Below are 13,025 nucleotides of genomic sequence, written 5' to 3' on the forward strand. Positions count from 1 at the left end.
CCCAGACTCAGGCAGTTTCCTCTTGCACAGACACAGAGAAGTCCTTGGCCAGTGACTAGGGAGACACTTTGTAAATGTCTAGATCCCTCTCTGTGTAGGTCCCACCTTGGTGTTCTGTCCTACAAATTATAACCACCTTTGTGTCCTTGAACTCTTGTCTTTTCCAACTCAGCAAGACCACTGGACTTGGTTTGGGTTCCCCCTCCTGTGCTCTGGCCTCAGAGGGATATCCCAACAGTGAGCTGGGATCACCGTAGGGCTTACTTCCTGTCTCCTTTTTCTCAGTGGTCATGGTCCGTTGTCCAGTGTGTGAGAGGCATCACTTCATATATTCAGTCCAATTTTCTGGTTGTTGGAAGTGAAAGGGGAAATCTGATTTTTCTAACTGCATCTTGGTTAGAAGCAGAACTCAAGTTCTTCTTTTTCCCCCCTCTAACGTTTTCTTTTTTCCTACTAAAACATGACTCCTGGAGGTAATAATGCGTAATTAACACAGCAGACCTTTTAAAAATCAAACTTTTAATAGAAGTGAAACTTTCTGATCGTTTTAACATCTTAAATATTCCCTGTTGTAAGTAACAATGGCATATGTTAGATATTTTCATTTATACTTTAATGTACCAGGAAATAAATTATAGTACAATACCAGAAAGTGGTAAAATGAGCTCTTTGACATCTCTCCACCAAGACTATAGTCCTGAGGATGTGATTGGGTTTTTTCCCCTCACTTTCAAACCTTGTAGCCAATTAAAAATAGTGCTTGGCTGTAAAGTTGCATTCTTTTTCTCCTAATTTTACTCTGACTTGAACTTAGTCTTATGGATGCCGTGGAATTGTGGAGCTTTAGAGCTGAAAGAAAGCATAAGAGGCCACTTGGTCCAGTGTTGTCATTACGTAGATGATGAGACTGAGCCAGAAAGGAGGGGACGGCAGGAGGGCCCAAGCACCGCCCCTGTGGTGCACGTCACTGTCTTCTCACAGAGTCACAGCGCCTTCCCTGACTGGAAACTGTCACCACCCTGTGGTGTCTTGTTGGAGGAAGATGGTGGGACATACATTCAGGGGCTGAAATGGCCAGTTTTTCCATACAAGTGGGATTTCATCTGAGTATTTTTATGTGGAAGGGTTTTTTCCTCGATGTAGGTATTATTATACAAGCAAATATCATTGTATGAATTCCTTTAAATAAAACAGCCATTTTTTCTTGATTCCTTTTTAATTTTTTTTAAGTTTGTTTTGAGAGAGATAGTGTGAGCGGGGGATGGGCAGAGAGAGAGAGAATCCCAAACAGGTTCCACACTCTTAGCACAGAGCCCCATTCAGGGCTTTGATCTCACAAACGGTGAGATCATGACCCGATCCAAAATCAAGTCGGACGCTTAACCACCTGAGCCACCCAGGAACCTCTTGATTCCTTTTAAACAAAGGACCTATTGACAGTAAGATTGTACCAATGGAATGAGGTAAAAAACTATAGTAAGTTTTTGTTGATCTGGGAATAGTTATTAAATGTCCGTTAAATTTGATTTTTCTCCGTTCTCTGTGGCAGAGGCAGGTAGCGTGCTGAAGTCATGGAGCGAGTGGACACCTCGGAGTTTTGAGGAGGACAGATGTTGGGCTGAGAGGGCCTGAGAGCAGCAGCGTCTTAGCCCTGAGAAGAGCGGGCGTTCTTGGCCTTCCCCTGGCGGGATGTTTGGACTTGGTGCAGAAAGGAGAGATGAGGGGCAGATTGAGTGAGGAGGCTGTGGGCGTGGGGGGCAGAGGGACTCGAGAGGCCTCCTAGACCAACACAGGTGCATCCACACGGGGTGGGGAGGAAAGTGGAGTCAGGAGGAGCCGCCAGGTGGAGAGCAGGGAGGCCCTCCCTGTGAGGCGCGGGGGTGCAGGGAGCAGCGGGCGATTTCTCTGGGGGGAGTCCTTGCCCTTGCAGTCCTCAAACTAAAGCTTTACGAAGTTGTAACAGAGGGTTCTGTGGAGGCAGAAGAGCCCGGTGGGAGCCCCTCTTACTGGGAGGCGCTCTCACGGCGGCGCTTACTGGGCGACAGGGTGGTTCCCGCAGCCTCCCTGGCTGTTCGTGCTTTGCCGGCCTCAGGCTCCCGGCGCTTCTGTGACCACTCCTGAGGGGGTGTTTCGGGAAGATGTAGGGAGCCCCACAGATCAAAGCTCCTGTGTCGTCTTCCTGTCGGTAAAATAGCAGCTGAGTCATGTCTGTCCATGCAAATTAGACGTGACTGAGCACGTCACTCATAGAGTTTACTAAGGAAAGTTTTCCTAGGCCTCGTTCAGCAACCTCTTAGAGAATCCCATCCGACTCTAACCTACACCTGTTGCGGTGGTTTGAGTCACTTCCCCTAATAAATTTCTTACTTCTTAACCAGTGTGTCTGTCTAGTTTCCCTCTCCACACAGTCCCCCCAACACACACACACACACACACACACACACACACACACACACACCCTCCACTTCTCATGTTTTCATTGTGAATTAGGAAGAAAACAGAAGGTTTTGTCCTGGGCGAGGACAAAAGCAGGAAGAAAGGAAGAATATGTAGTCATCTAATCCCAGGTTGGTTACCCTGAAAATCTGGTCAGTTTTATCTTTAAGATTACGCTGTGGTTATTGTGGACACCGAGGTTTGCCCAGCAGGTACTCGTAAAGCTAATTGGACCCTATGCCTCAGTATTTCAGCCTCTCCCCTCGTTCCTTCTCAGGGAAGCGACGTGGTACGTGGTACTCGGTGAAGAGCTCAGGCTTGGACTCACACTTCCCGGTTCATGTTATTTAGTGCCCCGTGCCTCAGTTTCCTTATTTATAAAGTGGGGATAATAATAATGCCTGTCCTGACACGGTTGTTGTATTAAATGAGTTTAAGGCACTTACAACAGTTTCTGGCACAGATTAAGTTTTTCGTAAAAGTTACCCATAGAATTGCAAATAGTTGTTGTGTTACTCTTCACGGGCATTGTTTAGGTTGTCTGCATACCTCAAGTCTCAAATAATGACTTGTTTTCCAAGAATAGTGCTTACAGTAATACAGTCTGTGCCAAATAAAATGACAAGGAGAGACTGTGCCTGTTGGCAGATTTTTTTTCTTTTGTTCTAAAGGAAGTGTCAATAGTTTAGCTTAATTAAGTAATTGCCTTGCAAACATTGTTATCTGTAAGTGAGTTGCTGGGTAAGTTCTAAGAGCATAATTATTTAGTTTCATTTTTCCCAATGAGAGGGGACTCGGTTTTTTTGGACTTTTAGCTTGTTTTTAATGTGCATTAAAAAAAAAAAGCTCCCGCTCAAAAAACTGATTTACTGCATTGTCAGTTTTGTAAACTGAATCACAGTAAGCTTTGAGTCCTTTAGCATTATTTTTCCCTTACGTTTGTTTTCTTAGGTAGCTGTGTTGAGGAGGACTGCGTTCTCTCTTTATTTTTTGTAATCCTTGTGGTCTCAAGCGAGAAGTGCAGGACGCGTGTCTTCCGTTTTCAGTTTAGGCCTTTGGATCTCACACACCGATTTCCGACTTGGTTCTTGCCATCTATGTCTGTGAATTGTGGTCACATATATTGTCTCTTGAGCTCATCTGGTAAAGGCTGTCTCGAAAATTTTAGGGAGTTTTTTTATTTTGAAGGCTTTTTTCCTTCATCATTTTAATAATTCAAGGTCCATCCCCCCTTTTCACATACAAGTCTTAAGCTGTGAACACTTTGTGAAAATTGGAACTAGATCATCTGGAACAGTTGGGGGCCTCTGATACAGCATATCTGGATACTGGATGTGAAAGATGTTAGAAGATTCGTCTTTATAATACCATACTTACATTTACATATTTACAGTTAATTGCTTTGTTTCTATTATTGTTTCTTAAGTCACTTGAGCCATTTAAGGAAAAATGATTAATCTTCACATTTTACAAGAAGACCTATCCTGGAACAGTCTTATATAAACATGAGTGCTTCTTAAAAGTATATGTATTAGAACTTTAGATCAGACCTTAATAGAACTTCATTACTCTCTACGTTAGCTATTGTGAGACTTCAGCCTGAGGAATGCATTTATTCCATATACAAAACATAACTTCCTCAAATCTTCAGATACGTTCCTTTGGTTTTATGCGGCACCGCTAAGAGGCCTGATTCATCTGTAACTGCTTTTTAAAAATCTGTGTTTAAGGAGGCAGCAAGGCAGAATCTAGTTGTGTATTGTAGGGAGTTAGTGTATCTTTGGTGTATAGAACCTGTTTGGTTCCTATTATTAGAAAAATATAATTGTTTTTTAATGTGTTATCTTACGTTGAATGCAAGTGCGTGAAATATATACCTACACGTTTTGGGTCAGGAGTAGGCAGGAAGGAAAGTTTCGTTTCTTCTCCTTTAACCTTGATGGGCCTTCGGGGATACTGAGCGACTCTTGCCTGTCTCTCTCAAGGCACTTTCTGCTTAGATTCTGACCTTGAGATGCGGAAATCTGTCCCTCGCTCCTTGGTGCTCTATGAGCAGAGGGTCTTAGGGTTGGTGTTGACAGTGTACTATTTAAATTCTCGTGAGGAGCTTCTGTGTGTCTTTGCCGTACTCCTTGAATTTGTTAAGGTGAATTTTTTTTTTTTTTAAACTGCCCATGATGTTGATGGCTGCCTCATGGCATTCTAGAAGATTCATTTCACTTTTAATTGGGACTCCTTTGCAGAGACTGCCATTAGGATCATTGTCACAGAACCCCCTGAGTGTGTCTCCCATTTTGCTGTTTAGGAGATGTTTGCTGTGAGATCTCTCAACTGTGCTGTTCCAGGAATTTTGAGCCTTTCCAGTTATGGTCATTCGCACTTAGTCAAGTTCCCCCCACTGGCAATGTTGGTTACCAGCAAGATGCCACTGTTCCGACCGTGAGTGCATCCATAATATCTCTCTCTTATTTGCTAGGCAGAAGATGGTGTTAGTGATTGCGAGCTGCCGGCTGGCACCCTGGCAGAGCAGGAGTAAGTGAGTGCTGTTCAGCTTCCGGTCCTGTGAGTCTGATGCCTTTTCCTCCATGTTTTGGCATCACTGCCAAACACATGCATTGAAATCCTTCATGATCATCAGTTTGTCAGATGATTATATTGTTGCAAAGAGTCTGTCCAGGTCCTTCGTATCTTTTTTTTTTTTTTTTTTTTTTTTTGTCACCTTAGTGTATGTCCATTGTGATGGGGACAGAGGCATTGATGTTGGAAGAAGGCACAAATGTATCAAGGCAAGACTAGTGATTTTAGGTGTGGTGAATGATGACAAACTGCTCAGAGGGAAAGCTTTTCCAGAATGCCGGTGGCGTCAGCCCTGTGCTGCACGAGCTGTTGTTCAACAAACGACGTTTGGGCCCAGTCCTGTGGTGCCGCGTGTGTTCTCCACAGTTTACTCGTTATTATTTTTTTATTTTTCTGTGGATTGCCTTATAGCGTGGTGTGCTGTTGCTGTCTGCCACACCTATGTTACAGGGTAAGAGGAAGTTTTCCATTTGCTTGCACAGTGCATCACAGAAGTATGAACCCCCGAAATGCAACAAACCAATGAGGTGGTGGGCAAAAGGTGGGCAATCTCGGGAGCACCTTTTCTACTGTCTTCCTCTCCGTGGGAGTGAGTACCGCAGCCCTGAGCAAGACCCGTATGCATGGCCGGGAGACAGGCAGAGAACGCCGTGGAAAGGAGGTCCCACCTGTTGGCATTGAACTGTGGAATTGGGCCCCCGCCATCCTCAGACTCAGTTGTGTGGCCTGTAACAGAGAAGGGTGACTTGGAGCCATCTGACCCGGTCTGTACGAGAACGGTCGTTACGCTTTATGACCGGGACCGAAAGACAGACCCCGTTGCACATCTTCCTGTATCTGCATCTACCTTGTTTGCTGTTGTTGAGTGAGGCCCTCACATTTGCTGTATTGTTTGAGTCCTTTACTTCTAAATCCGGTGTCATGGCCAGAAATTCTCTGTGTACTAAAGAGCATTTCAGCATTAAGTCCTTGAGGTAACAATTTATTTTATCGGAAGGTGTGTGTGGCTGCATATGTGGCTGACAGTGGTGGTCACAGCATCGTCTGTTAATTTGGCGAACGTTTAGAGTCCACCCCGAGTGAGATAGCCAGGCACTTTCTCCCTTTGTAGAAAAGTACTTCTGCAAATTGCCACGGTAGTTAAAATACCACAGGGAGGCTAGCTTTGGATGTGTGAGGTTACCGCTTATGGTCCCAGGTCCTTTGTCCCTTTGCATAGAAAGTGCCCACTTGTAGTTCCGGAATGGAAACTTGTACAGAAGGGGACAGTGAGAGAGGAGGCTCCTAATTGCAAATATCAGTGAATTTGAGCTTAATCTGCCCATATTCAGGTTTATGTAATATTTCTCTTCTGGTTTCCTTACAAAATGTTGTTTTTCACTGGGCTACTAGTTAGGTGTATTCTGCTAAGAGATTTCACATCTAATAAATCCAAGGTAAGAAGGACTATAATAGGTTAGACTGTTTTCCCGCAGAGTAGGGGGATGCATTCGTCCTCTTAGAATCCCCAGAGCCCCAGCATTTATTATGAGTTGAATTTAATTCCAGCATGTTTAGGTACAAGAAAAACATTTACCAATGAAATGAAATTGTTGGAAAAAATGGTTTTTATTAAGGAAACCAGATTCCTAAGCATGGAAACCGAAACCCTTAAATTCCGTTAAGTCATGGGCTTTGGGGTCAATACTAATGATTTGGATGATCATCAGAAATGTCAAATGGCGAGTGATTGAGTTGTAGCTTTTTCTTTATCCCATGAAATAATCATCGGTATTGTTACCACATAACTGATCCACTTTGCATTAGGGCGATCACTCAGCTGACGTGAATTTCCTGTGGTAAATTGGTACGGTACCCAAACGATTAAGCCCTCCGTTGCGTTTGACTGCCTCCCCTCCCCCCTCCTTAGTCTTGGTTCAGGGTTTTTATGATGTATGATAAATGAGCTGTTAACTAATTTTGTGTCGAAGTGAAATAGAAATTTGGATTATTGGAATTTATTATTTGGGGGCATCTGGCTCATCCTTGTTTTTGTTTGTTAAACAGGAAAAGGACCAGCGCAGCCTAGACATAAACACTGCCAAGTGCATGTTGGGACTGTTATTAGGAAAAATCTGGCCCCTTTTTCCAGTTTTTCACCAATTCTTAGAGGTACCAAATTGCTATTTTATGGAATGTATGTTTGCTTGCTTAGAACTACCAAGTATACTTTATTTAATCATTTCACGTAATTTTGTCTGTTGTACTTTTCTGCCTTTAGGAATTATGGTGACGTGTAATTGCTGTCCGTGAGCAGTTACCCGTTTTCTTGGGGTGTGTCTGTGTGTGGGGTCATGTGTCGCATCGCTCCCCGGCGCAGGTGCAAGCGAGACAGCTGGAGCTCTGTCCTTTCCTTTCTCTCGCCCCGCTCGGAAAGCTTTACTTCTGTCAGGATTTCCTACTCTGCATGAGCAAGATTCACTTTCTTTTGTGGCTCTAGATGAATTTCCACTTTGAGCGAGCAAAGGTTAAAAAACAGCCTTCTGCCTTCTTACTAAAAGAAGTTTGTGATATATTGTTGTCTAGTCTCGTCTAGATAGATAAGAGATCTGTCTTCTCTCCAGGAACTTGGGGACCTAGACCAACCTGAGCGTTAGGCGCACTGGCTGTATCCCCCTCAGTTTCCACTTGCTTTACGTCTGCGTTAGAAAAACGCCAGCGTTTCACTCCATCGCTGTTTGTTTGCTTTAAGTGTTAATGATCAGAAGTGCTGAGCTGCTGGTTCTCAGGAGCTGGTTTTGATGCTGTGTGATGCTGTAGGACCTGCGAGTATCTGAGATGCAGGTTTGAGCTACTTGGGTTGTCCTACATGGCATCCTTCTTGCCCTCCAGCCCCAAACCCTTTAAAAGGTGCCCTTTGCTTGAAAGGATGAGGGTGCCGAGTCCTTGAGGAAAGCTCGGGCCGTACCCTGACCGGCTTCACTCCTGCCGTAATCTTCTGTGCAACCCACTTTTCGTATGGGTCCGGAAACACTTCCAGCTGATACGATTCTTTGAGGACTGTTACTAAAAATTGCTTTTGATGTTCCTAACCAGGACTCCTCAAGACAGGTCTAAAAACTCTAGTTTTACTGTGAGAAGTGTCTGTTTACATGGCAATCCATGTCTGCAAATGGTCTGTTCTAATTTCTCTGGCCATCCCATGACATGTTAGCTTTCTTTGGAAAATGAGTAGAAATAGGTCCTTGTTCTTGGAGTTGAGGAGACTGAGCCTGAGTGGGAGGTGTGTTTTAGCTGAGAGACCTTGCCGCAGGCAGGTCTGACTGCACAATTCCAGAAGCATCTTCAACTGTTTCCGTGACCGATGTTTGCTTTGCACTGCTTAGAAAGTTCAACTTGTAGTCTGTGCTTTGTTCTCTCTTTTACATTAGTTTGCTTTTTTTCTTTTCAAAGGACACAGCGATCCTTTCATTTGAGTTTCTCTTGTGTTTGCATCCTCAAAACCATTGGCTCAGCTCTTTGCTTTTTGATGTACTTGTATTGTTTTCCGGTGTTCCTGATTTTTAGTGGTTAGGATTCCAAAGCCGTTGAATCTGGGTTTTAGTTTTCAGTCTTTCTACAGGAATCGTGTACTTTAAAATATACCTGCGGCATATTTCTTGTCTAAGAGGAATAGAAAAACCACTTCATGGGTATCCTTGATTTGTTACTTTTGTGATCAGATTCAAGTTTTGAATTGTTAGAACAGTAACTTTCTTCAGTGGCTGGACAGAGCACCTAGCTCTGAGACCGCTGGTAGCACTTCGTAAGTTCTCGTAGAGTAAGTCGCTGCTGTGTGTACTTTGTGCTGACACCCGGCAGTGAGCCGTGCCGCTCAGGACAGCGTTACTCGTGGGAGCGGCTCTTTCTTTGGCCCCTGCTTTCTGCCAAGCACCGAGTGAAGTACCCTACATGAATTCTCTCTTTTAATTCTTGCAGTATCTCTGTGAAGTAGGTTAATTACCTCTTTTTTATAAAAGGATTTCTGCAGGTTAGGAATTTCACTTCTAGGGACAAAAATCACGTTTCTTTGATGTGCTTGTCATTTTGTGTTGAGCCCTCATAATATTTTTCTAATGCAAATTGTCATCTTCAGTTCTCTTGCTCTCTCTCATCCTTGTCCTAGATTGGTGCTTAACATCCCTCAAGTGGAAAGAGTTAACCTTCGTGAACTTGATTATGTTGATTCATACAGCAGTTGAAACCATGCCATTTGTTAATTCTGAGTGTCGGTAATTCATATTACTTTTCCCTCCATCAGCAATCAAAATATAAAGTTATTAACAAAGACCAGTGGTGCAATGTGCTAGAGTTTAGCAGGACAATTAACCTTGACCTCAGCAACTACGACGAAGATGGAGCGTGTAAGTACCGGCGCTGGGCGCCCTCACACCCCCGCCACCGTGCATTCGCACATCCATCCCCCTGTGAGGATGTGAGCCTCATAGCCGTGTTGTTTTCTCTCTCTCTTTAGGGCCAGTTTTGTTGGACGAGTTTGTGGAGTGGTATAAAGACAAACAGATGTCCTAGGACTTTATGCATAGCAGCGAGAGAGTCACTGTTACCACAGATATGTCAACCATTAGCCATAAATTGCTGTTTGTATCCAAGCGCATGCTGCTTTTCTTGCACTGTCTCCCTTCTGCAGGGACGTTGTGGTGTTTGCTATTGAACGGGTCAGCTCTGCTTGCTGTGTAGCATTGTTCTCTTGGAAGGCTGCTTTGCGGTTTGTATTTACACTACAGATTGGTGAATTTGCCAACGTCCTCACTGTGATGATGTGTATATTGCTGTTTAAATTTTGTATATGTGTATAAAAAGAAAAAGCTTCACCTAGAGATTATTTCTGCAAAACTGTATTGTAAAAATAATTTTTGTGGCATATTTCTTAGTCCCTTTTTTCAGACGAACCAATTCTACTTTATTTGGTCTCAAATGTAGCATTTCAGAAAACAAGAGAGAACAACTGTTACCACAAGCAAATGTTACCTGAATTAACCTTCTTGTTTAAGAGGCCAACTTTCGTGAAGCAGGTGGGAGTCATAAATTTTCAGAGGCATATACCAAATATAATTTGGTTTACTTAAATATGAGCGCTTTTAAACAACGGAAGTTCTAATTACTTGAACATACAGACACGCACCATGCCACAAGCCTTTCCACCATACGAGGTGTAGGATTTTATCCTCTGAGGTTAAAGCCGGAGTAGTTCGAATATAGGTACATGTGAACAAATGAAAATCGCACGTTTTGAAAAGAGCTTGAAACTCTCGTAAACTTCCTTTAGCGGTTCTGTTTCTCCTTTTGCATTCTCCTGGTCAGTGTTGGGTCTGCCGATGCTTCCCGTGCCATTCGAAGTAACCTTGATTTCGCCTCCTCCGTGGAAGCCGAATGGTTCGCTGGCAGTTTGTCACCGCAGAGCACTTTTAGTTGTGGTTTGGATTTTCAGTTAAGCTTTCACGGCGTCTAATTTTCTAGTTTTTTGGAAAAAGAACTCTACCGTAAGCGAGAGGTTTCGTTTCGTTTCGTTTTGTTTCTCTCATGCTAGGCTTTCCCTGGCAGAATGTCCATTGCAGGCAGTGGACACAAAACCACCAGCATTGAGCTAACTTTATTACGCAGTAGGACCTTTCCTGGAGGGGCCACTCGTCATTCATTACCTGGGTAATTTGTACAGAAAGGTGATAGCCATTATTTATGTGGATGAGGAAACAAGAGTAAACAGGACGGTATTTGGGGGTTTGTATGCTGTGTCTTCCCCCCCCCCCTTGCCTTACCCTTCTTGAGGAAATTTTTAGGTAACATGTTTCCCCTCAACTAACTGGTGCTATTGAATGCCTGATTTAGTCCCTAAAGTTTTGTGAAAACGTAAAAGTCTAATGATATAAACCAAGTAAAAAGCTAATGGTGCATTTGAACAAATGAATCCTATAGATGTGAGCAGGATCCATGATTAAATAATGATTGGAAGAGGTTTGGGTTATTTCAAAATCTGGCCAAAAAAATCTTTTGGATTAAATGTGAACCTTTAAATGGCATTAAATGAGTAAAGCACACAGACGATGCTACTCTTGACCACTATTTCACAGTTTATTTGCAAACAGTGTTCAGATTTTCATATTATTTTTTTCCCTAACTGAACCACCAAAGACAGAAATTTTGTATGTATATACGGTGTGTGTGCATATACAAAATCATGATATGGTAGAGTGAAATGACTTCCTTTTTCTACCAAATAGAAATGTTTGGTTTGCTGTGAAATAAACCAGAAGTGTGAAAAACTCTGTAGTGATTAAGCATACTTGATCATTCCTTGCTTAGGAATTGTAGACTCACTTCTACCTTACAAATTCATACCAGTTTGCACAAATTAATACCTGAGAAGCATAGAAGGTGTTGATGGCAAGCACAGCTCTTGGGACCGATGTGTTGCAAGGGGTCCCGTTCCAACGGGTGCCTGTTACTCCAGTGGCGATTGGCCATCGCCAAGTCTGAATTGGCGAAGAGCTTGATTTGTTTCCAAAAGTATCCTGTAAAGTTAAAAAAACAAAAACACACTTTAATGGCCACAGTTCTTAAATTTGATCAATTACAGTTTTGTTTAAACAAGTATGAATCACAGATAAAGTTGTTGTAAAAGTTATTGTTAGAAACTGGAGAATGTTTTAAACACTAAGCACAGTTAATCCTAAGATAAAAGGATTGTTATGGGGAGACGTTACATTTCATCCATAGTGACCATTTTGATGATGGGCGGAAAACCCGAGTGAAAACTGTTCGTGGTACAGAATGTGAAAGTAGGTATTCCAACGTGATGATAATCTTGCATATTTAGAAAACTCCAAATAATTTTCAAACTTCCTTGAAAAATAAGCCTCTGTGACTGTGGAGTGCTTGCCCTCAGTTCTTGATTTTATGCAGTCAGCACTTGTTTCTAGGGAGCAGAAAAGGGGCCAAATGAGTAATAAGATACTTTTCTCTTAAAAATGTTCCTAAGTTACATAAAATTGAGCAGTCATCAGACACTTATTTAGTGGTTAATGTTAAAGAAATTAGGGTGCCTTCTTCTGGTTTTTCTTTCTTACCTGTCTACACCTTTTCTCTCTTTCCACTGTGTTTTGAACTACACATTGCAATACTCCGTTGTCATGGAATACAACTTTTCGGTGTTTCCTGGTAGGTCAGAAGTTTCATGATTCGATTTGCCATGAACACCCACTGTAATGTTACGTGCCGCTTTTTTGAAACATGAACTCTGAATTAAGTTTTTACAAAATCTGACCAGACACCCCTCTAGATTCTCATTTAACAACGGACATCTGTTGCCTCTCAAGTCTCCGTTTTAACAGTGCTTTTGAAGTTTATACAGAAAGCTTTCCAAGTTAGTTTGTGCCCTTGGTTTTTATTCTTACAACTGCTAAAATACCTCTGTAAGCCTTATCTTTTATTCTTTCATATGTTGTATAATAAATGTATAGAATTCATTGACCAACTAAACGTTGGGTGTCTGTAAATGAGACCAAAACATGGGTTGCTTTTTATCATAGAATCCTTTCCCTTGGGGGTTACTGTTAAGTGGACAGCAGCCAACCTGTAACTGTGAACGCTTCGTGTCGTCAGTATTTGCATTACATCCATAAACGCGTGCAAGTCCTGTGACTCCAGCTTAACTACAATACTGTTATGCCACCTAACTTGAGTACAGCAAACTGGTTTTAGGTTTTCATGGAATTGATGTAAAATGATATCCCATAAATAAAAAGTATTTGTGTTTGGTTTCAGAACTGACTTGTCAATTCTTTCTTCACTTCCTGGGCTTTTGCTTCAAAAACCACTGACGGTAGTTCCAGAGTATTTTTATCTTTTATTTTCTCCTCTCCCCGCCCCCCCCCCCACCAATTCTTTATATTAAAGAATTTCAAAGCTACAGAAAAAAAAAAATGGAAGAATACAGTGAACACCCATCCATATATCTGTCACCCAGATTTCCTGCT

The 13,025-nt window shown here is 42.5% G+C and overlaps 1 protein-coding gene across 3 annotated transcripts in view; it reads left to right on the forward strand.

The window, feature by feature from the left end:
- The window catches only part of DCUN1D4 (defective in cullin neddylation 1 domain containing 4), a 75,720-nt gene extending 62,908 nt beyond the window's left edge, over positions 1–12,812 (forward strand). Inside the window, exons 9-12 of one of the 3 annotated variants that reach the window (XR_006964320.1) lie at positions 4,913–4,968; positions 5,496–5,987; positions 7,060–7,164; positions 9,293–9,380. Coding sequence is in view for 2 of the 3 variants with exons in the window: in XM_047091316.1 (XP_046947272.1) it covers positions 9,293–9,395; positions 9,506–9,561 (159 nt within the window). In the remaining variant the exon portion in view is untranslated. The other 2 variants (XM_047091316.1, XM_047091317.1) reach the window with 2 other exon arrangements.
- The last annotated feature ends 213 nt before the right edge of the window (positions 12,813–13,025 follow it).

The sequence above is a fragment of the Lynx rufus genome, unplaced genomic scaffold (genome assembly GCF_022079265.1).
Source record: "Lynx rufus isolate CCGP_SWC_20201006 ecotype Redwood Valley unplaced genomic scaffold, mLynRuf1.p SCAF_3, whole genome shotgun sequence".
Taxonomy (NCBI): Eukaryota; Metazoa; Chordata; class Mammalia; order Carnivora; family Felidae; genus Lynx; species Lynx rufus.